Consider the following 26654-nt stretch of genomic DNA (forward strand, 5'->3'; position numbering starts at 1 on the left):
GAGCTATTCACGCGATGCTCTTGATCTCAAAATAATCCCATGAAGCAAAACAAATGGGTTTATTAGCCTCATTTTACAGTGGAGAGCACTGATATGCAGTGAGGTTAAGTGATTCACTCATGCCCAAGTACTGGTACAGAAACGGCAAGCTTAGAACCCAGGTTTTCTGGTTTTTCGTTAAGTATTCTTTCCACCATATCACTTTGGTTTTCAAACAAATGGAGATACTATGTTAACGGTAAAACCATGATTTCAGAAAGGGGCTGCGTTTGGTGCCCCTCTGTGATGAGGGATGGTTAAGAGAATGGAAATGTAGGTTATGAAATATGAGTTTGTGATCACAATGTGCCTTCAGGAGGAAAATTTAATCAATAAATTAAAAATCAGAAAACTCAGAAGTCATTTTGCAGCCCTAACTCATTATTTTATCTTTAATTTTACTGAAATACAATTTGAATGCTAACTATATCAAACATCTAACCAATCTTCTTTGTCCAGAAATATTTCCTATAATTATCTTATACCAGAAATAGGGAAATTCAGAAACTTATGTGGACAGCAAAGCGATCTCTAAAAACCTTCCATATTTACTTATATCAATAGTTTTGACAATAGTTCATGGTAAGTTGCATTTACTTTCTTTGAAAATGCCTGTACATAAATAAATTTTTTCTTATCTAAACAAGGACAATATACTATAACATTAAAACATAAGCTGATGAACGGTCCTTCGCTTTTAATTTTTATAAATATTTGCAATAAAATATTCTGCTTGGATCCTTAGATATCTTTATAAAACATAAGATTATCAGGAACAGTAAATAAGAGAACAAAAAGGAGTATAAAACTTATTTTGTTATGTTCAGGCAAATTAAGGGAGGATAAACATTTCACAGAATGGTTAAAAACGCGGTACCTTATACAAGGAAGTGTTATGTTAGTCCCAGTTGAAGACACGTCTGAGATTGTTTACTTTGTAAGCCAACGGTGCACACTGAAATCCACTTTACTATTCCATATCAACAAATTAACTCATGAGACTGCAAGGCCTGATACATTCTTTCCGGTCGGACTGTATACCCCCCAAAAACCCATTTCTAATTGTCAAGAAAAATGAGTAATATGGGTATACGTGGACATTAAAGCGAGCTATACGCTAACGAAGTGGGAATGGGAGTAATTCTGTAGATGCTCAAGTTTCAAGAAAAAGTTGTCTGCTTTGCCTGATAACTGAACAAAATACTCGGTGTGGTCGTGTGGCAGGGAAGCACAGCCTTCTGAAGGAGGGTGGAGGCGGGCGGGAGTCTCTTTGTCGTGACTGTTCTGCCGTTAATGTTGGTGCTAATCCTGAGATGACCCCCAGTCTCCACCGCCGTTCTCTGGCCGATCTGAAGTCAGCAGAAGCACTCTTTTCTGGGCTTCACTGCCTCCTCGGAAGAATGCACAGTATTTGGAACAAAACCACTTTTAACCCCTTCCCAGCCATCCTGAATACAAATTTCCCCCCTTTTAATAAGCTCATAAATGTCTCTCGTCAAGATGGTGAAGGATTCCTCGACATTTGTGGCGTCTTTGGCAGAGGTTTCTATATACTTCATACCACAGTCTGCGGACAGGTTTTCGGCTTCTTCCCTCGTCACCTGACGTCGCGAAGCCAAGTCACACTTGTGCCCCACCAGCAGAAACACAATCCGAAACGGCTGCACGTGCATTTTTGCCTCCTCCAGCCAATCTTTCACGTGTTCGAAAGACCGTCGGTTGGTGATGTCAAACACCAAAAACCCACCAACTGAGTTGCGGTAGTAAGATCGTGTTATTGATCTGGAAAATAAGGAGAAAAACGGGTTGTCAAAGGACACGTTCTGCTTCTCCCCTTCCAATGTAGCACCGTAATAAAAGGTGAAGGTAGCTCATTGTGACTTACCCCGAACTTAGAAATCAAACAGGAAGTGTCTTAAGTGGACAAAAGTGCTCGGAAACTAACAGGCGAGCTGGTTTCATCCAAGGACAGAACATTGAAGTGGGTTATTCTTAAATGGACAAAGGACTTACATCGTATGTCATCTTGCACTTACAATGATTCGTTTTTATGTTCAAGGATCTGGTAAGAGTCATTATTACATTACTGGGATTAAAAATAGGGATTTGGAAAGATTTGGTGAAGTTGCCCAGTTGCAGTGAGGTCCAGCCCATGGAAGCACCAGCTGGAGACCAGAGGAAAGAGGTTGTGTGTCCACTCTTCTCTTTGTCTCAGCCAGACCATGGCTGAAGAGCAGCTGTGTTCCTGTTTCTGGTCATGGCTCCCATCGGGAAGCGCCTTTCTAATGGGTTCCACTGGGTTTGGGAAATCCCATTCTCCTTCCTGTCTCTTTTGGCCAGGTGGTGAATGGCTTCTCGTCATTGCTAACTCCGAATGCCTCACCATCCTTTGCTGACGTCCTTCACCTTGTCCATACTTCCAGACATGGTCACTTCCCACTCACTTCATTAAACTTTTAGTTAACCCTTCAAATGTGCTGTTTATTTCCTGATCGAACCATGAGGCAAGGCAGCAAGACCATACTCTCTCTTCCATTTCTTGCCTTTACATATTATTTTTTCCACCTAGAATGTCTTCTACCCTTTTCTGCCTAGATAACTCCTATTTCTCCTTCAAGCACAAGTTCAAAAATCATATATATGAGAAGCTTTCCCTGCTCCTGGGCTCTGTTCTCCACCTCTCTTAGGCAATCTTCTTCTAACTCCATTGAGCCTCTGGCATATTGCCATTATGATTCTATCCGTTTTCACCGTGTGCTGATTGGATCGGCTGGTATGTCTCCCACTCAACTCAAGGCTCTTGAGGGTCATCTTTTCTCAAGTATCCAACAATCATACTGCCTGGCAAATGACAGATGTCACTTAATATTTGTTATACTGGACTGATTAATCTTAACAGGGAGGAAAAGTGTTAAGGGTTGTACGAAGCAAAGATTGTCCGTGTCTCAGTTTCTGAGCAGTCAACGATCTTGAACATTGAGATGATCCTTAATGAAGCTCATCTGACCCCCAAAGATCTTTGTGGGGGGGGTCCGTAGGGCAACCAGTACTCTCTCCCATATCTTCTGTACCTTCATTACCCTTACTGCTGAAATCACAGCTCAGTTCAGTGACCCAATACCTCAAGCCTCATTTGTTGTGGGAGTGTGAAGAAAGTACTCCACCTCTTTTTTCATTCCCTTTTGTTTGCTTCCCTGCTTCTCCTCAGGATTCTTTTTTTTTTTTTTTTTTAAAGATTTTATCTATTTATTTGACAGAGAGAGAGCATAAGCAGGGGGAGCCGCAGGCAGAGGCAGAGGGAGATGCAGGCTCCCCACTGAGCAAGGAGCCCAACTCGATCCCAGGAGCCTGGGATCATGACCTGAGCTGAAGGCAGATGCTCAACCGACTGAGCTGTCCAGGGGCCCCAGATTTTTCTTTAAATTTACTTTGGAGAGAGAGAGTGGGCAAGAGAGCAGGAAGAGGGGCAGAAGGAGTGGGAGAGAATCCCCAGCAGACTCCCCTGACATGGGGCTCGATCTCATAACCCTGAGATCACGACCTCAACCGAAATCAAGAATGGGACGTTTAACTGACTGGGCCATCCAGGCGCCCCCTCTTCAGAATTCTTAGTAGAGAGATTCTCAAGGACAACTGCACTACACAGCCACTGACAATAAGAAAAAATCTCCCACCAACTTTGGCAGGCTTCAGATGTAGTTCATTTAAGTTACTGAACTTAAAAAAAAATTGAAGGATAACTTGTTACTGTTTTATACATGTGAATTTAGGCAGGCGTGCAGGGCCTTAGAAGAAACCCAACTAAGGCTACATTATTGGACCGGAAGCTTTAATTTACCCAACACCAAGTCTGCATTACTTTTATCCCCCCTATTTAATCTACCAATAGTTTAATTTATAAAGACATACTTCTGTGGTTGAACACAAAACTACAAAAGCAGCTGAACTGCTTTTGTATTAGACAGAGGCATGTCTTACACTGTGGGAAATGCCATGTTTTCTAGCCCTTTGTATTTAATTTTGCAAACACATTGGGAATACAGCTGGCAAGTTATTCTATAGCATGAAATTATAGCAAAATAGATACCATGTACAGTATAAAACAGCCCTTATTAATGATTAGTTGGAATAAATGGTCTCAATATGACGTCTGTCATTTTTAAGATTTTCTTTTATTTATTTAATTATTTGACACAGAGAGAGAGATCACAAGCAGGCAGAGAGGCAGGCAGAGAGAGAGCGGGAAGCAGGCTCCCCACCTAGCAGAGAGCCCAGTGTGGGGCTCGATCACAGACACCCCTGTCATTTTCTATGTAATAACTTGATCTTCAGCTTCTATGTGTGGACATGGATATTAGGCTTAGAATTCGATCTGATTAGGTTTCAGATTCAGATATGGTTGTCCCAGCGGGACAGGTCTCCCCTAAAACAACTGGGCAACCCTGCTGTCAGTTATTAAGGGGGAGAGCCAGGCCTAGAGCCTGAAAACCGGAACTTGAAAGGCAGGTCTTACAGAAGGAGATGCGAAGCAACGATCTTTCTTTGGACCTGCTCTCTTGGGTCACAGTGAGGTCTCCAGAAGTTCTCACAGGTGTTACAGAAGCAGGGTACAGATCCTAGAAGAACTATGTCGGTCGGCCTCCCTACAAAGAATTGCGGAGTTCATGACAGCAGCAGTTCTCTGTGGGCAACAGCATGTTGCTGCGGGTCACTTCAACTCTTTCCTTCTGGGCTGTGAGAGTCTCACTGAATGAATGCATGATATAAAGGGAAAGAAATATTAGGGGAGGGGGGAAACAGAAGGAAGGAAAGAAGAGAAGGAAGGGAGAGAAAAAGGAATGGGTTCCAATCTGGTCTCAGGTGTGTTACTAGAAAAATTAAGAGTTATGAGGGGGGCGCCTGGGTGGCTCAGTGGGTTAAGCCGATACCTTCGGCTCAGGTCATGATCCCAGGGTCCTGGGATGGAGCCCCGCATGGGGCTCTCTGCTCAGCAGGGAGCCTGCTTCCTCCTCTCTTTGCCTGCCTCTCTGCCTACTTGTGATATCTCTCTCTCTCTGTCAAATAAATAAATAAACTCTTGAAAAAAAAAAAAAGAGTTATGAGGTTACCCTCTGGCAAAACTGGGAAGGGGACATGGCGCCTGCTGAATCCAGCACAATGCTGGTATAAAGGGGAAGGTGACTCACGGGGACAGCTTCAGGGATACAAGTACTCAGCAGATCCGTGTTTCTCCCAAGTGGAAGATCTGATCTTTTTTTAAAGATTTTATCTTTGGGGTGCCTGGGTGGCTCAGTCAGTTGAGTGTCTGCCTTCGGCTCAGGTCATGATCCCATCGAGCCCCAAGGCCGGCACCCCAGTTTGGTTTTGAGTATTCAAGAAACCTACTGGGTCTTATACACCTGAAAGCTACATTATGAGTGACTGCTATCCCACATTCAAAGACTTGTCTCCTGGCAGAATGTTTTCCCCTCCTCCTTGCCTTTACTGACACCTGCTGTATGTAATTTCATTTCTGGATCACATGGCTTCCCTGCAGCCTGACTGAGTTGCTCTTCCTATAGGATCTGGAGGAGATGGTTTCTGCTTCCCCAATGCCACTTCCAGATAATTCTCTCCCAGCCCGTGTCATAAAAACAAACAAACAAACAAAACAAACAAACAAACCAGAACAAAACAAAACCAGAAAGAAAAACCCCAAAACTTCTCTGCTCCTTTGAGGTGTATGCCGTCTGGCTCTGTCATCTGTCGCCATCAGCCAAGTGCGAGGTCATTCTCCATGTGCTGAAGACATCAGTGCTTTGCTTTCCATCACAATTCCTGTCGTTCTACTCCTGTCGCCAGAAGGGTTGTCTGCTGTCACCTCTGCTACTCGACTTCCTCTCCTCGTTTCTAAAGAACCATCCCCTCTATTCTTCCTTTCTCATCTACTTCCTTTTCATTATCAGAAATTCACTACATCCAAACCTGTGGATTTACGGTCTACTTTTGATCAAAAGCTCACACTCTGCAGCCCATGTTCAGTGGCAACTTTAAAACTGTACCCACATTTGTAATCTACTGAGTAACTCTGTTACTCTCTACCCATTACATTCATTCCCTCCTATTTTTACCTCTTTCGTTGTTCTGTGAGACATCACTATTATTGGTCTCTTGGAAATACCTAAATTCCCAAGCTCCTCCCCCACGGCTACACTCATCGGGGAAAATTCATCTCTGGAGCAGTCCGGCATGCGGCTGAATGTTTCTGGGAAAATCACTCAACCAGGCAGGCTGGTGTCCCCATGAATTAATTATAACCAATCCCAAGTAGACATTCAACACCGCCAAGGAACACTGCTGGCATCAGGAGAAACTCTTCTCCCCTTCTCTAACACTTAGACTTCTACTATAGGAAGGAACAGGATTTCCCTTTCAACCTTTCTCCCCACCAAAGAGAACTGGAGGAACACTTCGCTCCTCTTATTGGATACCTCCATTGAAGGAAATATGACGGTCGCTTGGTCAGTCTATTTCTCAGGTTGGCAGGCAGAATGAACCGTGTTCAAGTTAGTAACTCTTGCATACCACCCTTCTCCACCTTCTTCCACTTTCTGAATTCAGGATATTGGTTTGCTAATTGTGAAAGGTGAGCAGGTGCCACCCAATATCCAGTGATTCTCAAGTGCCTGGCGCCCATTCTTAGTGAGGAGGTAAGCAGTGGATCTGGTAAAGCCAGGAACACGGCCACTGGAGAAACGGGAGAAGTGGCAGAGAGAATGAGGATGTTTGAGGGAAAGAGATACCAGCAGTGCAAAAAAAAAAAGAGAAAGGTGCCCAATATTGAGAGCCATTAGCCGTGTGTTCTATTCTCATACCAAGGTCGCTGAGATTCTATGAGCACGTCAGTGGCTAGAGAAGAGCGGATAAATTAAATATAGACAGATAGATCCACCCCAAGTATAAATCCCACGAAAATACAGCAGTCAGTAATTTCTGTGAAGTTTCTTGGGCGAGGGTGGTCCCTTAATCTGAGGAATGGTGTTAAAACCTCTCCAAAGATGACCTGTGCATCTTATGTCCGCTACCAAGAAGAAAAAAGCTTAATACTTGGTGGGCCTTTTTGGATCGTGGGGGACACTTGGGGGACACTTGTATAATATTTAAAGGTACTTCTCTGACCCATTAAGTCGGAGACCCAAAAGGCTATCAGCTTAATAGGGCAGAAAGCAAGAGAAGTCCCTTCGGCTGGCCCAAGGTACAATGCACGGAGCTTGGCTGCTTGGCCCATGGTCCATCAGATCTGATGGCACCTGCCAGAAGTATGCACAGCCGACTGGGATGCTCTGTCATGCCTGGGGAAGGTTCCGCTGGGTGATTACAGGAGTGGCATTTTGGAATAAAGTTCTGCTCTCTTTGTCAAGAGCCATTATACTTTTGAGAACTAGTTCTTGACTTACAACCTGGCTTGAACAGACACTAACTGCCTGGAACGCCAGGCGAGGGTGTAATCTGAGTGCTCCCCGGAGCTGGGGGTCCTGTTTCAGCAGGCTGGAACATGGTCACCAAGCAGAAGCCATGTATACGGGCAGGATGGGAGTCCTAGAGTAACAAGACTCACGCGCCCAGCACGCCGGCTTTTGCAGGACCCTCTCAACCTGTGGCCTTAGCGGGATTTCCCTATAACCAAAAGGGGAGAACGCTCACGTCTGCCTTACAGATGCCTCTGCGCGGCGTGCTGGCCTCAGTCAGCCCCACTCAACAGCAGACTTGAAGTTTCGTGGAAAAGAAAGTTCCTCCCATTTGTGGCCGTCTCGTGGTACTATTTCCAGAGAAGGAGATGGAAAGAGGTAGGTGAGGATCTACAGCAATTCATAAGCAGAGGCTAAAGGTGTGGGGCTGGGCGCAAGGTGTACTGACAGGTCTGGAGCCTGTGAATGCGGGTATTCTCTGCGAGTCCTCGCTCCCACTCCCCTCTGGGGAGCGTGCCTAATAACCGCTGAAACAAAATACCCTGTCATGTCATTATCAGTCCGTATTTTCACCCCAGTTTAGACTCAAAGTGACCAGGGCACAGAAATGGAGGCAGTGATGGGGCTCGACAAAGACTTTCTCTTGCCTAGACTGTCGCTGGTCAGAAGTCAATTTCTCAGCAGCTGCTGACACTCTGGATTATGGTATGTTTCTCTGGCCCGATCACCATGGAGGGGACGCCGATGCGTCCCCACTGTAACAGACACGGAATCTGGACTCAAACCATGCCAGCACCCCCATCTGTGAACTTACAGGATCCCTGACACATGGATGTGGCATCCCACACTGTGCTACAGACCAAAGATGTCACTTAGCAGAGGTAGAGACAGGGAAATGGGCAGATGCCGTGGGGTTCGTTGATCTTACCGTGTCACTGTCCCGCATCTGGCCCTGCAAAATTGGGGAACGGGTTAAGACTCAGTTACACCTACGTTCAGGAGGTAACAGCTTGGAAGATTCCAGCAGGATTCGGAATGTATGTGTTTTAAACGCACGAGGGACCGAGTACGAGGTGGTTTTCCTCATAAACAGAGGCTGTGGTTTGGGAGACAAAGGGTGGAAGTCGGATGATGGGGCCTTTCACAATTACACTTAATGAGTCACTACAATTTTTTGTTGCTTCTAATCCCCGTGACTCTGAACTCTGCTGACGTCAGGGTTTTAGTATCCCAGGGAGAAATGCTTTCACCAGAGAACGCTGGGATGCTTCTACGGAATTAGCTGAGACTGCTGGCTGGCCATTTGGGGCTTCTTACGGCAGTGAGCTGCCCGGTGACAGAAGACGACAGGAGGGTGAGGACCACCCTGGCCTCCTTTGGCTCTCGTTGCCCAGAACTCCTGGGATCTTCTGATTCATTCCAAGCCTGGCCCGTTCAGCTTCCAGTCAAGTCTCTATGCCTCAGACATGCTTCCAGAAACTTCCGTTTCGTGAAGATTTAGATTTCCTCAAGCCCATGTTGGTGCTGGCAACCAAAGACCAGACAGAGTCCACATGTATTTTGCAAGACAACAATGACAAAACAAAGTCAAAAACGTTTAATAACCTTCCACATCCACACGAGGCCAAAACTCGTTCTTCTTTGAAATTGGTAAAAATATAAGAGGTCCATCTCTTGTTTTAAAGTGGAAGCACAGGGACGCCTGGGTGGCTCAGTTGGTTGGACGACTGCCTTCAGCTCAGGGCGTGATCCTGGAGTCCCGGGATCAAGTCCCGCATCAGGCTCCCAGCTCCATGGGGAGTCTGCTTCGCTCTCTGACCTTCTCCTCGCTCGTGCTCTCTCTCACTGTCTCTCTCTCGCAAATAAATAAATAAAATCTTTAAAAAAAAATAAATAAAAATAAAATAAAGTGGAAGCACAATACTGTACATCACGTCTCTAGAACTTTCTCATCTTGCATGACTGAAACTTCATACCCAGCGAACTGCAACTCACTTCCTTCTCCCTCCCCCCAGCCCGTGGGAACCACTCTTCTTTCTGGTTCCACGCATCTGATCACTGTAGATGCCTCACAGACGCAGAATCATGCCGTATTTGTCCTGTAACTCGGTATTTTCACTTAGCATAACGTCCTCAAGATTCACCTATGTTGTCGCCTATGACGGAATTTCTTTTTAATGGCTGAATACTATTCAATTTTATGTCTATACCACATTTTCTTTCAACCCCCCCCTTTTTTTTTAAGATTTTATTTATCCATTTGAGAGACAGAGAGAGCAAGAGAGCACAAGCCGGGGGAATCGGAGAGGGAGAAGCAGACTCCTCATGGAGCAGGGAGCCCAATGTGGGGCTCGAGCCCAGGACCCTGAGACCATGATCCAAGCCAAAGGCAGACGTTTAACTGACTGAGCCGGTCAGGTGCCCCTGCAAGGTTGATTCTTGCACTATTTTTGCTTCAGAAAAGAAAAATGGCCAACTATTTTATGTTAATTTTCCTCTTTTCTTTTTCCTAAAACACTATGTAGACAAGGGATACTGATAGCACCAGGTGTTGCTGACGTTTACAACAAAGGACTTAATATAGGAGCGATGCACTCCAGGGTGAATGAAGAGCCTCAGGGAATCTAGAATTTTTTTGGCCCACATGACGTGTGAGACTGAGATTCTAAAAAATGTAAATATCTCAAATTAAACAGTTATCTAGTTTCCTGGAGGAAACGGAGAACAAGACGCTGCTGTCATATGAAGGACAAAAGTCTACAGGTCCTGGAATGCACACGATTATTTCTACTATAATTACTTAATATAAAATTTTATCTGAGGGCGCCTGGGTGGCTCAGTGGGTTAAGCCGCTGCCTTTGGCTCAGGTCATGATCTCAGGGTCCTGGGATCGAGTCCCACATCCGGCTCTCTGCTCAGCAGGGAGCCTGCTTCCTCCTCTCTCTCTCTGCCTGCCTCTCTGCCTACTTGTAATCTCTCTCTGTCAAATAAATAAATAAAATCTTTGAAAAAAAATTTTATCTGAAAGTGGCCAGATTATCTAAACCTTTTATGCTATTGATATGAATTTTGTTGGATGTGCACAGGTGTCTTAAAAAAGCGACAAGGGGGGCTCCTGGGTGGCTCAGTGGGTTGGGCCACTGCCTTCGGCTCAGGTCATGATCTCAGGGTCCTGGGATCGAGTCCCGCATCGGGCTCTCTGCTCAGCAGGGAGCCCGCTTCCCTCTCTCTCTCTCTGCCTGCCTCTGCCTACTTGTGATTTCTCTCTGTCAAATAAATAAATAAAATCTTTAAAAAAAAAAAAAAAAAAGCGACAAGGTACAGAGCACTTGCTGACTGACTTAGAGAAAACAAACCAGGGTTGGGGGAGGGGTGAGCCTGGCGGTGGGTATTAAGGAGCGCAGGGGCTGTGTGCAGCTCTGGGTGTGGTGCGTGAACAATGAATCGTGGAATACTGAAAAAAATAAATAAAAAAGTAAAATAAACCAGATGTTCCATCCTGGAAATGCCCTTCTTGTGGCTTTGCCAGTTGTAAAGTCGGCATGGAGAGGAGACGGACTTGGATGCCAAAGGCTGCTGCCAGTAAGCAGTCTACGAATGCCTTAGCCTCGTGCGTGCCTTCTACCATGACATCACGTTCCCACTGCCCTTCTGGAAACGGTCACTGTGTTGACACTGTATTTACCTGTTTCACTTGGTGAAGTCACTTGGCTTTGTGAGTCAGGCTCTTAGGACAGCCTTCAAGAGACGAAAACACAAGTTTCTCCTCTTTCTTTTTTTTTTTTTTTTTTTTCCCTCCTCTTTCTTTTATGATCACTGAGGCTACCAGCCCTTCTCTGCCCTGAGATTCTGAAATGTGGAGCTGACGACTTAGGAAATCCTTCTTTATACACGCAAACATTAAAACTCTTTTTTTCTTTGTGTACTCTCAGGGTCTCTGCATAAAAGATCAAGTCTGTGGTTGAAGAAGCTATCTGCATTACTGACAACACCTAACGAGCCAGTCTCTCTGCCTGTAAGTAATTCCCACGACCACCTTCTATTTTCCTCCTTTGACAGATCCTCACTCGATGACAGTGAGGTCTTTCCAGCTCCTACAACACTCTATTCGCCTCTTACCTTCTAGTTTCCTCCACAGCACTTAACACCGACACCCTATGTAGTTTTCCAGCTTATGTGGTAGAGACTGACTCCTCCACTAGCAGATGAGTTTCACGAAAGCAAGGATTGCTGTCCGTTTTTGTGGACTGCTGTCTCCCCAGTGTCCACCACAGAACTGGGCACGAGCAGTCCTAGCAGTATTTGTAAAGGAACACATCCACAGCCGAGTAAGTGCCTACTGTCAGACTGTGCCAAGGCAGCACGCAAATGCAGAGCAAACGGAAGAACAGAGAAATACCAAAAAGCTTTTCTCCTTTTGCTATTTATACAGCAGGGATTTGCGAAGCCAAAAGGAGAGAAAGGGGCTGAATAACTGCATATACTTATAAGCATATAGGTGAAATCATCCACATTTTCTCAAGAACTGCTCTTTGACAGTTGGTAGGGATTCAAATTGTACTTTCCAGTGGTTTCTGGAAAGTAGAACAAGTTATGTGTGAAAATCGGAAGAGTTTATTTGGAAATGAATGGGAATGGTTTGTTTCTAGCTTCGCTAACTGTCTGTAAGGTGATAATGACGGGATGCTTATTTTCTACTCGGTGTGTTACCAGAAAACATACAAGACTTCAGCACGCACTTCCAATGCTTTCTGGCATTCTTCTGCCAAATAGAAATAAGACAAGGACCATCTTCTCATGATTACTTTATGTTCCATATAACACAGAGCATTATGTAATCTAACACAATTAAAGAATAGTTTTTTGGGGCACCGGGGTGGCTCAGTGGGTTAAGCCTCTGCCTTTGGCTCAGGTCATGATCTAAGGGTCCTGGGATCGAGCCCCACATCGAGCCCCCGCGGGCTCTCTGCTCAGCAGGGAGCCTCCTGCTTCCCCGCCCCCTCTGCCTGCCTCTCTGCCTACTTGTGATCTCTCCCTCTCTGTGTCAAATAAATAAATAAAATCTTTAAAAAAAAAATAGTTTTTCTTGGGTTATAATTCCTCCACCATTTTTGTGACTTATGTCTGTTTCCACACAACCTTCTCTGCGCTGCCCCGTCTCACGTGCTTTTGTGTAGCTCCCCACATCGCGGAATTATAACTGATGTGTAGCCTTTTCTCACTTGATTCTGTCTCTGAAGTGATGGGGCTTTCATTTTCAAGGCATTTGAACAGATTCCGTTCACGTTCTTTTCCCTCTTTTTCTGAAAAAGATTTTACTTACTTATTTGAGATGGAGCAAGAGAGAGAGCTCACTCGCACGCGCGGATCGGGGTGGGGAGAAGTGTGAGGGAGACGGAGAGAAGCAGAGGCCCCCTGAGCACAGAGCCTGATGCGGGGCTCAGTCCCACCACTGAGATCACAACCTGAGCCGAAACCAAGAGTCAGTGGTTCCACCGACGGAGCCCCCCAGGTGCCCCTCCTTTTTCTTAAGCTCATGTTTTCATCAAAGTGACATGCGTACTTACCACACATCGTTCCTTTCCCCCAGCCCCCAACAGCCAGTATCATGACATCATCATTTCAGGCAGATCCTTCCTTGGCATTTGTGTTATTCTGATCACAGGCATTCTTTTCATTGCCAAGCCCTGAAATAAACTGTGACTTCTTCTTTCCTGCACAACCTTTTCTAGGCTTACAATTATCCTGTGTGTTTGTGAAGATAGGCCAGGCTTGCTGTAGTAACAAGCCCCCCTCATATGAATGGGAAGAATGATAAAGAAGCTGGGCTGATTTTTTTTTAAAGATTTTATTTATTTATTTGACAGAAAGTGAGAGCGCACAGAAGCAGGGGGAGCAGCAGAGGGAGAGGGAGAAGCAGGCCCCCTGCTGAGCAGAGAGCCCGATGCAGGACTCCATCCCAGTCTGGGATCATGACCTGAGCCAAAGGCAGAAGCTTAACCGACTGAGCCACCCAGGGCCCCCCCTAATATTTCTTGCAGTCTTGCATTGACACCAAAAGCCCCATGGCCAGAAATTGAGGCTGGATCACTGAGTTGCAGGATCTCTCAAGTTGGTACCTTACGTTTCTTCTTTGGGGCTGGTCAGATCCTTCAGAACAGAAATGGTTTCACCAATGTTTGAAGGTGGGGGGTATTGGCTGACGGCAGCATTCTGGAAGCTGAGCAGGGGAGAGGGGAGAGAACTAGACTGTATTAGCATCGGACAAGCACGCATTCACTAAACGCCCTTATTTTTAATAAGGCAGCCTGACTTCAACTCTGCCTGGTTCTTCCAACTGAAGACTTAACTTTCCCAAGGATAAATTTCTAGTTTTTGCCAATGTGGGGGAGAGGATGTTACCGGGTGTGTGGGATGGTGGTAGGGATGTGAGAACCCAAACTTTCTTAACCAGACTGGCAATCAATGATTCTTATTTTCACACTCTTACTTCCAGAAGGATCTGGAGTTTCGATGGAAAATACTGGAATATACTGGGTTGGTTGTCAGCTTTTGTCCTTCCGTTGCTTTCTAAGCTTCTAGCCCGTGAATCTGCTAATTCACTGACCAGCCCTCCACCTGCTTTCCTGCTTCCAAAACTTTGGTGTTGTTGTCTCCTTACCTAACTCTCCTTGTCTGAGGGTTTATGGTTCCAAAACAAAGCTATCCTCATTTACTGAGAGCTCAGGGAAAAAAAGGCTAGAATGGATACAGGTGTTCAATTTGCCATCATTACCGGAAGCCACTTCTTTCTCTACTGTAGTTGGTCCATTTGTTACTTCTCCCTCTACTCACACATCCTTCATGTCCCAGCATCAAGGACCAGCTCTTTGGGATCCATCCTTTGAAATGAGCCCTCGCCCGAGGTACGGAGGATGATGCCTCCCCTTGCTCCACCGCTGGAACTTACTTTCATACTTATCAGCCCTTATTGCAAAATTTGATTATTATCTTTCTAGCTACAACTCACGGAGAAAGACAGCTGTTCCCCAGGCTGTGCTCTTCCTGTCTTCCTTTCCTGGCAGAACTCCCAAGTTTTGGGAGAGACTGTGTTCCCCAACTCTCTTGCAGTCCGCTATGGTCACGTCATGAAATCCAGATTAATGGGACAGGAGAAGCAGTGTGTACAGTCTGCCATCCAACCCCTTGGAGAAGCCATTTGCAGTTGGCTTCCTCCCCCTCCTTCCAGCTCACTGGGAAACAGTAACTGAAGAATCCTGGAAGCTGGTCCTGAAGCAAAGACACCCTGATTGTCCACTTTATTACGGGAGGAGCAAAAAGCCCTGCAAAAATTTAAGAAGCCAGATTCGGGCAGTCTCTTCGTTCCAACAGCATAGTCCGTACTGTCGAGGGACAGCGTGGACCTTGAAAGTGAGACTATAGCTTACTGATTTTTAGAAAAAATTCTATTTATTCATTTGAGAGAGAGAGAGAGAGAGAGAATCTCAAGCTGACTCCTCCTGAGCGCAGAGCCCTATGCAGGGCTTGATCCCATGACCCAAGATCTTGACCTAAGCTGTAACCAAGAGTGGGACGCTTAACTGACGGAGCCACCCAGACACCCCCTCCTCCTACTTATGTTTCTATTTGTTATTAGATCTAGTGCTGGACAAACAGTTAAGCTGACTCAGTGCCTGGATTTCCACAAGGAAATCATCCTGGTTGATTTCAATTTCTCTAGGACAAAAGGGGACAGGGCTAAGGACTGGAAAGCTACTCTGTGGCACTTATGAAATCAGAGGTCACCAGGGCCAGCATTTGCTGGTAGCTAGCTCTGGGCGGGACCCGAAGCCTCTCCTTGCCTAACGAGGGGGGACACATCATACAGGCTTGTCCACAGCAGCGACTGGGCTCGTTTCTACCGCTGAGTGCAGCAGTGCAGCCAGGGAGCACTGCATGGGGGCGGGGGAAGGGTCCGTGCAGCCACAGCTGTCTGCTGCCAGTGATGAGTAATGCTACTGTGTGCAAAGCTACTTCCCCCCTGTTTTCTGAGCACAGCAGTAAAATTACGGTTTGGGTGGAGCCGGTAACTAACGCGGGTATAGAGAAGATGGGGGTCGGGGGGAGGTGGCTGTGTGCCCACAAAGTACTTTTCAGGACAGAAACTTCATAGCGTGCAGTAAAAGTCTTTTCCATCACGACAGGAGGCCTGTACAGCAGAAAGAGCTCGGAACACACAGTTAAGAGAACAGGGTCCTTGAGCAAACCACCCAGGAGCTATAACCTCTGGGGCAAGTTAAAGCCGTCCTGGGCATTAACTGTATTATTAACAACTGAGTCTGCTGTTAGCAGATCCCCCGTCTGTTCTCTCCCAGTCCTGTGGTTACAGTTACTTATGGGTAAAATGGCCAGTATGCTGACCACAGTGTGGCTGACCCCTGCAGCACTTTTTTTTTTTTTTTTTAAGATTTTATTTATTTATTTGAGAGAGAGAGAGAGAACATGACCGGGGGAGCAGAGGGAGAACCAGACTCCCTGCTGAACGTGGAGCCTGATGCGGGGCTCGATCCCAGAACTCTGAGATAATGACCTGAACCGGAGGCAGGTGAATAACCAGCTGAGCCCCTAGGGGCCCCTCTGTGGCTTCTTTCACGTGTCTGTCCCCCGGCCCCCTTCCTCACTAATTTTCTTTGCTGTCAATGGTTGTCTGCTATATAGCTAATGGCATCTTCTCTCTCACTTGTAATTCCTCTTTCCACAGTCTATCCATCTATTCTAGCAAATCGGTCTTCACAATTTCACCTTCTATCTGCGTCATTGACATTCGCTTTCCCACAGCCTTTCTACGGTAGCTCTTCCGTACCTAAACAATCTGAAACTAAGAAGTTTCATCCATTTGCTCCTTTACCTTTCTTCCAGTTTCTCTAGTGATTACCACTGGGAGGTTCTGTGTTTAAAACAAATGCCGAAGGTCCCATGTGATCTGAGTGAAAGTGTGACAAAGGGCTAGAAGTCAGGAAGATCACCTCTTATTTTTGACTGCGGGGACACAAACCAAGGGATTCTGAAGGGGTACTGGATTTTTCCTAAAACATCAAGAGTTTTAAAGGGGAAATCGGATGACATCATACCCAGGAGCAGCAGCAAAAAGGGACATGGAGAATCACATGAAAAAAGAAACTGGGAGAGATTCTCAATATATTCCTAAAATTTAAGGAATTAAATTCCTTAAATTAAAATTTAAGGAATTAAAAAAATTAATTTTTTTTCTTTTTTTGAAGTGTTGTCTCCTGAAGTGCTCCAGCTACCTGCTGACCTACCAGTTCCTAAACTGCTCTGCGAAGAGGTGCCTGGGTGCTCAGTCGGTTAAGTGTCTGCCTTCAGCTCAGGCCATAATTTCGGGGTCCTGGGATCGAGTCCCACCTCGGGCTCCCTGCTCAGTGGGGAGCCTGATTCTCCCTCTACCCACCCCTCCTGGTGCTTACTTTCTCTCTTTCTCTCTGACAAACAAATAAAAATCTTAAATAAAATAAAATAAAATAAAATAAAACGCCCTGTGTAAAAGGACTCTGGGTTAGGGAAACACCACATCTACCTTGGGGATTCACAATATATATTACTATATCCGTAGATTAGAAACTCTGAGGAATCCTGCAACAGCCCAACATTTCCCAAATTATTTGATCAAGGAAGCCTCTTCTCAAATTATACCTATTAACATCACTCTGCAAAATTGCTACATTGAAGGAAAACAAGAGACAATATCTAGAATTTAAGAAATTATAATCTTTTCTTCATCACGCCAGTAAGTTCTTAATATCACCTAACTCCTGTCTGGAGTATGCTTTCTCAATCGTTTCTCAGGGAGGGTGCAGTTTGGGTCCCACACTGTTCCCTTGTATTTCTGATGCAGGAATCTGTTATTAAGGTTGTCTCTAAGCCTTGCGTGAGGCTGTAGGCCAGTAGTCCTACAAAAAGGAAATATATTTACAAAGACTTAAAAATCAGAAGGAAAACCACTTTTAACATTCTTAGTACAGCAAGATAATTTAAAAAGAAACCATACCCAATCATATAAAAATTAGAAAAAAAAATATTAATAAGGCTCCTGGCTGGCCACGTTCAAAGGGTGTGCAGCTCTTGATCTCAGGGGCCATGAGTTCAAGCCCCACATTGGGTGTAGAGATAACTAAAAAATAAATAAATGAATTAAAAAAAAAACAGGCATAGAGAAAGATCACATTTTGCCAAGAAAAGTCACTGGTGACCTTCTGAGCATGGCTCTGCCAAGACATTTCGCACATGACTTCCAACTCACTCACCACATAAGTGACATGGAAGCAAGCCTAAGAGGAGTCTCAGCTCCCTTGCTGGTATAGCCACTCTGGAAAACAACATGGAGGTTCCTCAAGAAGTTGAAAATAGAGTTACCATATGACCCAGCAATCGCACTACTGGGTATTTACCCCAAAGATGCAAATGTAGTGATCCGAAGAGGCACGTGCACCAAAATGTTATTAGCAGCAATGTCCACAATAACCAAACTATGGAAAAAACCTAGATGTCCATCAACACATGAATGGATAAAGAAGAGGTGGTGTGTATATATACAATGAAATACTATGCAGCCATCAAAAAACCCAAAAAGCTTGCCATTTGCAATGATGTGGATGCAACTAGAGGGTATTATGCTAAGTGAAATAAGTCAATCAGAGAAAGACAATCATCATTCAATCTCACTGATAGGTGGTATTTAAGAAACAAGGCAAAGGATCCTAGGGTAAGGAAGGAAAAAATGAAACACGACGAAACCAGAGAGGGAGACAAACCTTAAGAGAGTCTTGGTCTCAGGAAACAAACTGAGAATTGCTGGAGTGGAGGGAGGTGGGAGGAATAGGGTAGCGGGGTGACGGACACTGGGGAGGGCATGTGCTACAGTGAGTACTGTGAATTGTATAAGACTGATGAATCCCAGACCTTTACCCCTGAAGCAAATAATATATTACATGTTAATAAAAAATAATAGTAAAATAAAATATTTAAAAAAGAAGAAGTCTCTGCCCCTTCACCTCAGTATTTTGTTGGCACTGAGTTATTTTGATGGCTTCTTTATACCCTTGCTATTGATACCAGCTGATGGTCTTAAAGACTTGCTGCCAGTAAAGCAGTTATTGGACTTAGCAAGTTGTTCCTAAATCGCTACCATAGGAAGAAAAACAGAAAAACTTTACTACATTTCAGAATGTTCAAGAGAACACTGTTAAGATTTTAAGCCAAACTAAAATAATATGTGAGCTAGCCATCAATGTTTGCTTACTCATACTCACTCTTATATACAGAACGGCTCACCTGTATTTTGAAACTCTTTTACAGCTTAAACTAGAAATACACTTATAAATTTAGAACATACTTTGACCTTTGCTTCATGTTTTTCTGGGACTCTTGAAGGTTAGACCAGTATTTTATTACATAGTAATAGTACATTTATTACGTTCCTTTCAGAAAACAGTGATTTTTACCCTAATGAGATGTTTCGTGATAAGCCAGGTAGAGTGTGTGGGGTAGAAATTTTCATTTACTTTTATTTTTAGTTTATTTTTTTAAAGATTTATTTATTTGAGAGTGGGAGTGAGCATTAGCGCCGGGCTGGCCAAAGGGAGGCGGAGGGGCAAAAGGAGGGGGATGGGGAGAGGGAGAGGGAGAAGCAGGATCCCCGCTAAGCAGAGAGCCTCGTGCAGGGCCCCATCCCAGAATTCCCAGGATCCTGACCTGAGCCACCCAGGCACCCCTACAGCACAAATAATTTAAACCAAGACATTATTTTATCTGATGACTCAACACAAACAGAGCATCGCTTTTACTGTTTCTAAAAACCTGGACCGACAGGAGACTGTGCGGACTATGGCACTTAATTGCGGACAACTTCCGCTCTGTGACACATGCCGTTATGAACCCACCGATCCAGGACTGGAAAATCTTGTTCTCTTGAAGACTACGAACTGCAATCAAGAGGGAAGGAATCAAAAACAAAACGAAGCAATTTAGTTTGAGCATTCAAAACGTTCTCTTAATGGGTGCCTGGTTGGCTCAGTGGTTAAGCCTCTGCCTTCTGCTCAGGTCACGATCTCAGGGTCTTGGGATCGAGCCCTGCATCGGGCTCTCTGCTTAGTAGGGAGCCTGCTCCACCCCCACCCCCACGCCTACCCCGGCCTGCCTCTCTACCTACTTGTGATCTCTGTCAAATAAATTAATAAAATCTTTTAAAAAATTAAAAAACAAAGAACATAAGTTAAGCCACTTTGATTTTTTAAATCTTTTTAAAATTTAAATTCAAGAATTAACATATCATGTATTATTGGTTTCAGAGGCAAATTAAGCCACATTTAAACATTATTCACATGCATATTTTGAAGGGAGGGAGGCAGCAGAGACACAAGGGAGCCAGCGGGACAGAGGAAATGAAATGAGAGCAAGAGACACTCTGCGTGAGAAGGAAGGAGAGAGAAAGAGGGTGGGAGGAAAGGGGAGAGGGACAGACAGGAGAGGGTAGCGGAAAAATAAGCCGCTGAAGGAGAGGTAGGACACGACAGGAAGAGAAAGATCCAGAGAAGAAATGCTACAGAAAAGGAGACGATAAGGCACATGGAGGGCAGGGCGGGGCTCAGACCATTCCGCGGGTTAGGTAAAGGCCAGGCGCAGATGCTGGGGGCCAGTGGAGGGCAGGGCTATCCCTCAGCAGCACTGGCTACTTAACGCCCTTGGCTAATTAGCTGGTAAAGGAACATCAGAAGGTCCGCCATCGCTCTACACCTCAGAAGAGAAGTTCAGGGGTTCTGCTCCAAGGATGTGACCACAGGAGCTCATCCGTGGAGCCTCTCTGGGGTTACACTCCTTCTGGCACGAGTTAGCGTAAATTTTTACATTTTAAAAAATAAAATTTGAGACATGATGGTTTAATCAAAGTTAAACGGACTTCTGGGAGCCTTTGATATCAGTTTCTAAGAGAGTGATACATGGAGTACAGGGATTCCCAAATTTACCTGGGCACAGAATTCCTTGTTAAAAAAGAATCACAAGGGATAACGGTGCGGCAGGACACACTCTGAGAAGCACTCTACCAGGAACATCTTACTCTCTTTATAGCTAGCTTTTTTTTTTTTTAAGATTTTATTTATTTATTTGACAGAGATCACAAGTAGGCAGAGAAGAAGGCAGAGAGAGGAGGAAGCAGGATCCCTGCTGAGCAGAGAGCCCGATACGGAACTCGATCCCAGAACCCCGGGATCATGACCTGAGCAGAAGGCAGAGGCTTTAACCCCCGGAGCCACCCAGGCACCCCTATAGCTAGCTTTATAATCACTCGCTGTAACCATAACACCCCAAAGATCAGACAACAAGAAATAAAAAGCAAAATCTAGATTGAAGCTGTGAAATCTCCTATCCCTACAAGCCAACGTAGCTATTTCTTTATCTCGTTTTATCTTCATATTGCTTTAAGCGCTTTCCATGGGAAGTTCAACATTTTTATCCTTATAGTTGATGCTTTCCACACTTCCAGCACCTTCTAATATTTATCTTTATTAACACTGTGTTAGGGGCGCCTGGGTGGCTCAGTGGGTTAAGCTGCTGCCTTCGGCTCAGGTCATGATCTCAGGGTCCTGGGATCAGGTCCCGCATCAGGCTCTCTGCTCAGCAGGGAGCCTGCTTCCCTCTCTCTCTCTCTGCCTGCCTCTCTGTCTACTTGTGATTTCTCTCTGTCAAATAAATAAAATCTTAAAAACGGGGCGCCTGGGTGGCTCAGTGGGTTAAGCCACTGCCTTCGGCTCAGGTCATGATCTCAGGGTCCTGGGATCGAGTCCCGCATCGGGCTCTCTGCTCAGCAGGGAACCTGCTTCCTCCTCTCTCTCTCTCTCTCTCTCTCTCTCTGCCTGCCTCTCTGCCTACTTGTGATCTCTCTCTGTCAAATAAATAAAATAAAAAATATTAAAAAAAAAACACACTGTGTTATAGGATAGTCTTGCCTCCTTTCCTGCTAAACTTTGTCCACTGTGATGATTAAAATTTGAAAGTGGTGTTTGCTAGTTTCCCTGCAAAACCCACAATGCCAGACCCACCTTCCCTTCTTCACGGGCACATACATGGTGGCTCAGCCTAACTGTGGTCTTGGAACTAACTTCTTCTCAGCGAACTTAGAGCTGAAGTGATCTGTCCCACAGCGGTCTCACTTGCGTAAGAGGCACATTGCTGGGACACCTGGGTGGCTGGCCCACTCACTGGAGCATGCAACTCTTGACCTTGGGGTTGTGAATTCAAGCCCCATATTAGGCATGGGGCCTACTTAAAAAAAAAAAAAAAAAAAAAAAAAAGGAACATTGTTTGATTTAACGTTTTGGTTTTTTTCCCCTGTCCCTCATGCCGGAACACAGTGTTCACAAAGGCGATATTATCTTAGGGCTGGCAGAAAATTCAAAAGAATGGTACCCAAATGATGGTTCAGAGCAGAGTCCCTCCACCAACAAAGACCAGTTACCTTGAGACTTTTATACGTGAGAAATACATTTTCATCTTTAACGAAGGGACTGTAATTTTGACTCTCCTTAATACAGGAATTTGACATTTATTATCATTAACACAGTGTCAATAAGAATATTACAATTTATGGTACGCTCACATATATTATTTTTGTAAGCCCATTTTTGCTTTGATCTTTTGTTCGTTCTTATTTTTTGCAAGTAATTATGTCTTCTAGCATGTGTTAATCTAAACATTGAAAATTAAGGCTTTATGTGTCAATTATATCTCAAACTAGGGGGAAGAAAACTAAGGCTAAGTATGGCAATAAATATCAGCTCATTATTTTGTTCTGTTTTCTTAACGCTTTCAAGCTACACCCTGAGTTATCTAAAGAAGATTCCTTTTTGGGGTGCCTGAGTGGCTCAGTGGGTTAAAGCCTCTGCTTTTGGCTCAGGTTATGGTCTTGGGGTCCTGGGATCAAGCCCTGCATCAGGCTCTCTGCTCAGGGGGGAGCCTGCGGAATTCCCCATCTCTCTCTGCCTGCCTCTCTGCCTACTTGTGATCTCTCTGTCAAATAAATAAACAAAGTCTTAAAAAAAAAAAATTCCTTTTTGCTAATTTGTAGCCAATCAATAATAAATCTTCAAATATAAAATTTCCCATGAATTCCCAATGATATGATATGGCTAATATCTTCATGAACTCCAGTACCTTGCTATGAAATAAAATGTGTAGGATATTTACTATTCAAAATGTATCTGTTTTCTTAGATAAAGATACAGAATGATTTAACAACGATTGTTTTATATGGTGAAATATTCTGCTTAACAGAAAATCAAGTATTTGGAGGTAGCTACTGAAATACTTATGTATTTATGAATATATCTTTGGTAAAGAGCCAGACAAAACAAAGCATGACTCACTGTCAGTAAACATTCCCTAAATGTCCTTGTATTATTATGGGAGAGGTACTCTGGTTTTAATAATGTGTATACAACGAATTACTATTTACATGTGCTCAAAGACATTAAAAACAATGATTTAGCAGAAAGGACTTTAAACTCTAACAAATTAATTATCCTTAACTATCTTGTCAATAAGTTGAGGGGCAACTTTTAAGGAAATGATTAAATACAATAAGATTTTACAACTTATGTTTCTTGAAGTTGCAACTCACTAGTTTTTAGGAGTTTAAGGCATAAAGAATATGTTTTTATTATATTCATTTCAGAGGGTAAAGCAAGAGCTATTAGTAAATGCTTTTTTTTGGGGACCACAAAATATCTAAAGTTTCATCTCTGACGGAGATGCCAAGGACAGGAATTTGCAATCAGTCTTTTTTTTTTTTTTTTAAAGATTTTATTTATTTATTTGATAGAGAGAGATCACAAGTAGGCAGAGAGGCAGGCAGAGAGAGAGAGAGGAGGAAGCAGGCTCCCTGCCGAGCAGAGAGCCCGATGCGGGACTCAATCCCAGGACCCTGAGATCATGACCGATCCCAGGACCCTGAGATCATGACCTGAGCCGAAGGCAGCGGCTTAACCCACTGAGCCACCCAGGCGCCCTGCAATCAGTCTTAACAAAAGTAAAACTGGAGGGTGCCTCGGTAGCTCAGTGGGTTAAGCCTCTGCCTTCAGCTTGGGTCTTGACCTCAGGGTCCTGGGATACAGTCCCCCATGGGACTCCCTGCTCAGTGGGGAGTTTGCTTTTCCCTCTCCGACTCCCTCTGCTTGTGTTCCCCCTCCTGTTTTCTGTCAAATAAATAAATAAAAATCTTAAAAACAAATGATAAAACTGGAAGGAATCTTAAGAGATCATAATGACCCCATTTTACAGATGAGGAATCACATGTCTGAAACCTTATTTTAACTAAAAAAAAGATTCCCAATCTCATCTAGTCAATTTTTAATATGGCTGAATAAATTATTTTAATGTTAAAAAAAAAAAAAAAGAAAAGATTCCCAAAAAGGTAAAACAAAATTCTTCATGGAACTCTAATTCAAACAGGAAGCTTTAATATCTCTCTGAAAGGCTGGTGTTATCATCTTTCCACTTCATACACAGGAGAAAACTAAGGTCTGAGCAAGCTAAGCAGTTGGTTCACTTATCATCTGTCTGAATCAGCATGTAGCTGGGAATGGAAGCCAGAACTTTAAAAGTTGGAACATCCTCTATTACAGAAGAGGCCGATCTCCTTGGAAAGGGACCGGCTGGGGCTGGTGAGGGGAAGCCACGTTTGGGAAGTCCCTTCATGGACTCCTGCGTTTCACAAGCCGAGTACTTGCTAAAGATTGCAAAATGCTTGCTTAAGTGAGTTACAGGTGACAGTGCAATCTTAAAAAAAAAAAAAAAACATGAAAAACAAAAAAGCCACAATCCAAAACATTACAGTGTATCAAATTTCCTACCTTTCTCTAAAAAAAAGAGTGTCCTCAACTCCTAGAACTTCAAAATATGCTTTATTATGCGGTTCAGCCTTAAAGATCCCGGAAATGCGAACAAATCACATTTAATTTTTATTTGCGTAACCTGAGTTGTCTTTGCAAAATCGTTCCTTCAGGGTCTCGGTGAACATTGGAATGAGACTCTTCATTTGGAGCCCTCTTTCTCTATTCAGATCGCATTTTCTGACGTATTAGCACCCTGGAACGTTAGGCACCCCTTATCAATACCATTCAGGAAAAGTTCGTGACCAAATCTCAGTGTGTCTCTCTCCTCTCCACTAAACCACCAACGATGACCAACTTCTAAAGACAACTGAGCCCTAACTAAACAAAACAAGGACCCACCCCCACCCCCCTACCACCACCACGCTGTGCCTGTGTCCCTGATGTTCCATCCAGCTGCCACCTAAGACACATTCCCACGGGTCACATGGCCCAGCATTTCTGATGACCGCATTCGGCGCCGCGAGGTGTGCCAACCATTACCGCATACCCCTCCCTCTCGGTACCGTGCCCAGGGAGCTCGGGCAGGCTGGGCGGGAGCGGCGCTCGCCGTCGAGCCGGAGGGACCGATCACCAACGTGGGAACCCCACTTTTGCAGTCCTCCCCGGGCCGCACAGAGCGGGGTGCAGAAAGGGCGCTCGGAAGCGGGGGGCCGGGTCAGGGTGTGCGCAGCGAAGGGCGCCGAGTTTGGGGAGCAGGCGGCAGGGGAAGGGGTGCCGAAGAGTTGGGGATCCCAACATCCGCAGGGGCAGAGAGCGCGGGGCAAGAGGGGGTCCGCGACTGGGGACCACCCCCCCACCCCGGTTCGGGCGGGAAAGGAAGGGCGCAGGAAATGGGCGCCAAAGAAAGAAGTGAGAAATTGCGGAGGAGGAAGTCGTCCCTGGAAGAGGAGGGGCAAAGGGGAAGCGAGGATGGAGTGTTTGCACTTTCGAGGGGGAAGGGCCGGAGCCTCCTCCGAGCCGGGCGGGGGCGGTCCCCGGGGTGCCCCGGGGTCGCCGCGGCCCTACCTGAAGCGCTCCTGCCCCGCCGTGTCCCACAGCTGCAGCTTGATCCGCTTGCCAGGCTCGATCTCCAGCAGGCGGGAGAAGAAGTCCACGCCGACCGTGGGGTCGCAGGCGGGGGAGCGCAGCCCGGGGAAGCGGCCCTGCGTGAAGCGGTGCAGGAGGCACGACTTGCCCACCGTGGAGTCCCCGATCACGATGAGGCGGAACTGGTAGATCCAGATGGTCTCCATCGCTCACGTGCCCCCGCGGGGTCGGGGGCCGCCCCACCCGCCCGGCCGCCGCGGGGCAAGTTTGGCGGCGGGAACTGTCCCTTCAGCACCGCCCGGGCGTCCGCCCGCCGGCTTCCAGCATATTCCTGCGACTGCGGCCGCCGCCTCGCCTGGTCCCCGCCCTCTCTGGAGGGAGGGGCGGGACCCGGCCGGGCCGGGGGCGGGGCCTCGGGCCAGTGGGCGGGGCGGGGGCCGCGGCGCAGTGGGGCGAGGAGGGAGGACCTCCCGGGCTGGCTGCGCGCGACTCCCGCCGCCGCCTCGGTAAATCTTTCTCCCACGACGCTCACTGGGCGCCGCCGGGCGGGTGGGTGTGGCGAGAGGACGTGACGGCAACGGCCGCCAATGAAAATGAAGCAGGGGCTCCCCTCCGCCAGGGTCAGCCAATGAAAAGTGAGAATCGTTTTCTTGCGGGGGAGAGGGGGCGGGCTTGTCGGAGTCGGTGGGGGTGGGCTCCTGCAAGGCGCGGAGGCCGAAACCGGGGTCACGGCTGCTGCGCGTTCGTCCGTGGACGGGAGCGGCCCTGGGAGCTCTGCGCCTTCCCGGACTGCTGCGGGTTCCAGCGGACGGCGTCCTGCAGTGTAGTCTTGCTCAGCGCCGCCTCAGACGCGCTCCAAGTGAAGGAGCGAAGAGCAGACTCGAAATGAATGTGCAGAGCGAGTTCTGGAGGCTTCCCGCGGGCGCTTCGGCCGTGGCTCCTGCCGCCCCCGGGTACCTGCCTCGCTGCTTTCAGAGCCGCGGAGGAGCGAGAAGAATGCCGGGGATCACGCCGTCCTCGGGGGCCTTCCAGCCCGGAGGGCAGGGTCGGGAGAGTTACATGTTGAGATGCTCGCGGAAGCTCCGATTCTTCTGGGTCTCCGTTCTGGGAGTCGGAAGACCGCGAAGGGGCGCCCCCTCGCCGAGTCAGGTCCGGGAGCCGGATGCGGAGCACACCTGAATTCCGATGCGATCTCGCC

The 26654-nt window shown here is 46.1% G+C and overlaps 1 protein-coding gene across 2 annotated transcripts in view; it reads right to left on the reverse strand.

Moving 5' to 3' along the window:
* Positions 1-1108: 1108 nt before the first annotated feature.
* RAB39A (RAB39A, member RAS oncogene family) overlaps positions 1109-26654 on the reverse strand; it is a 73409-nt gene continuing 47863 nt past the window's right edge. Inside the window, exons 1-2 of one of the 2 annotated variants that reach the window (XM_044257718.1) lie at positions 25436-25662; positions 1109-1821 (exon numbers count right to left, since the gene is read on the reverse strand). In XM_044257718.1, the coding sequence (XP_044113653.1) occupies positions 1395-1821; positions 25436-25662 (654 nt within the window). In that variant the 3' untranslated portion in view covers positions 1109-1394. Of the gene's footprint in view, positions 1822-25435; positions 25663-26654 lie in introns of those variants that run through there. The other variant, XR_006385575.1, reaches the window with a different exon arrangement.

Source organism: Neovison vison, chromosome 7 (assembly GCF_020171115.1).
Source record: "Neovison vison isolate M4711 chromosome 7, ASM_NN_V1, whole genome shotgun sequence".
NCBI classification, from domain to species: Eukaryota; Metazoa; Chordata; class Mammalia; order Carnivora; family Mustelidae; genus Neogale; species Neogale vison.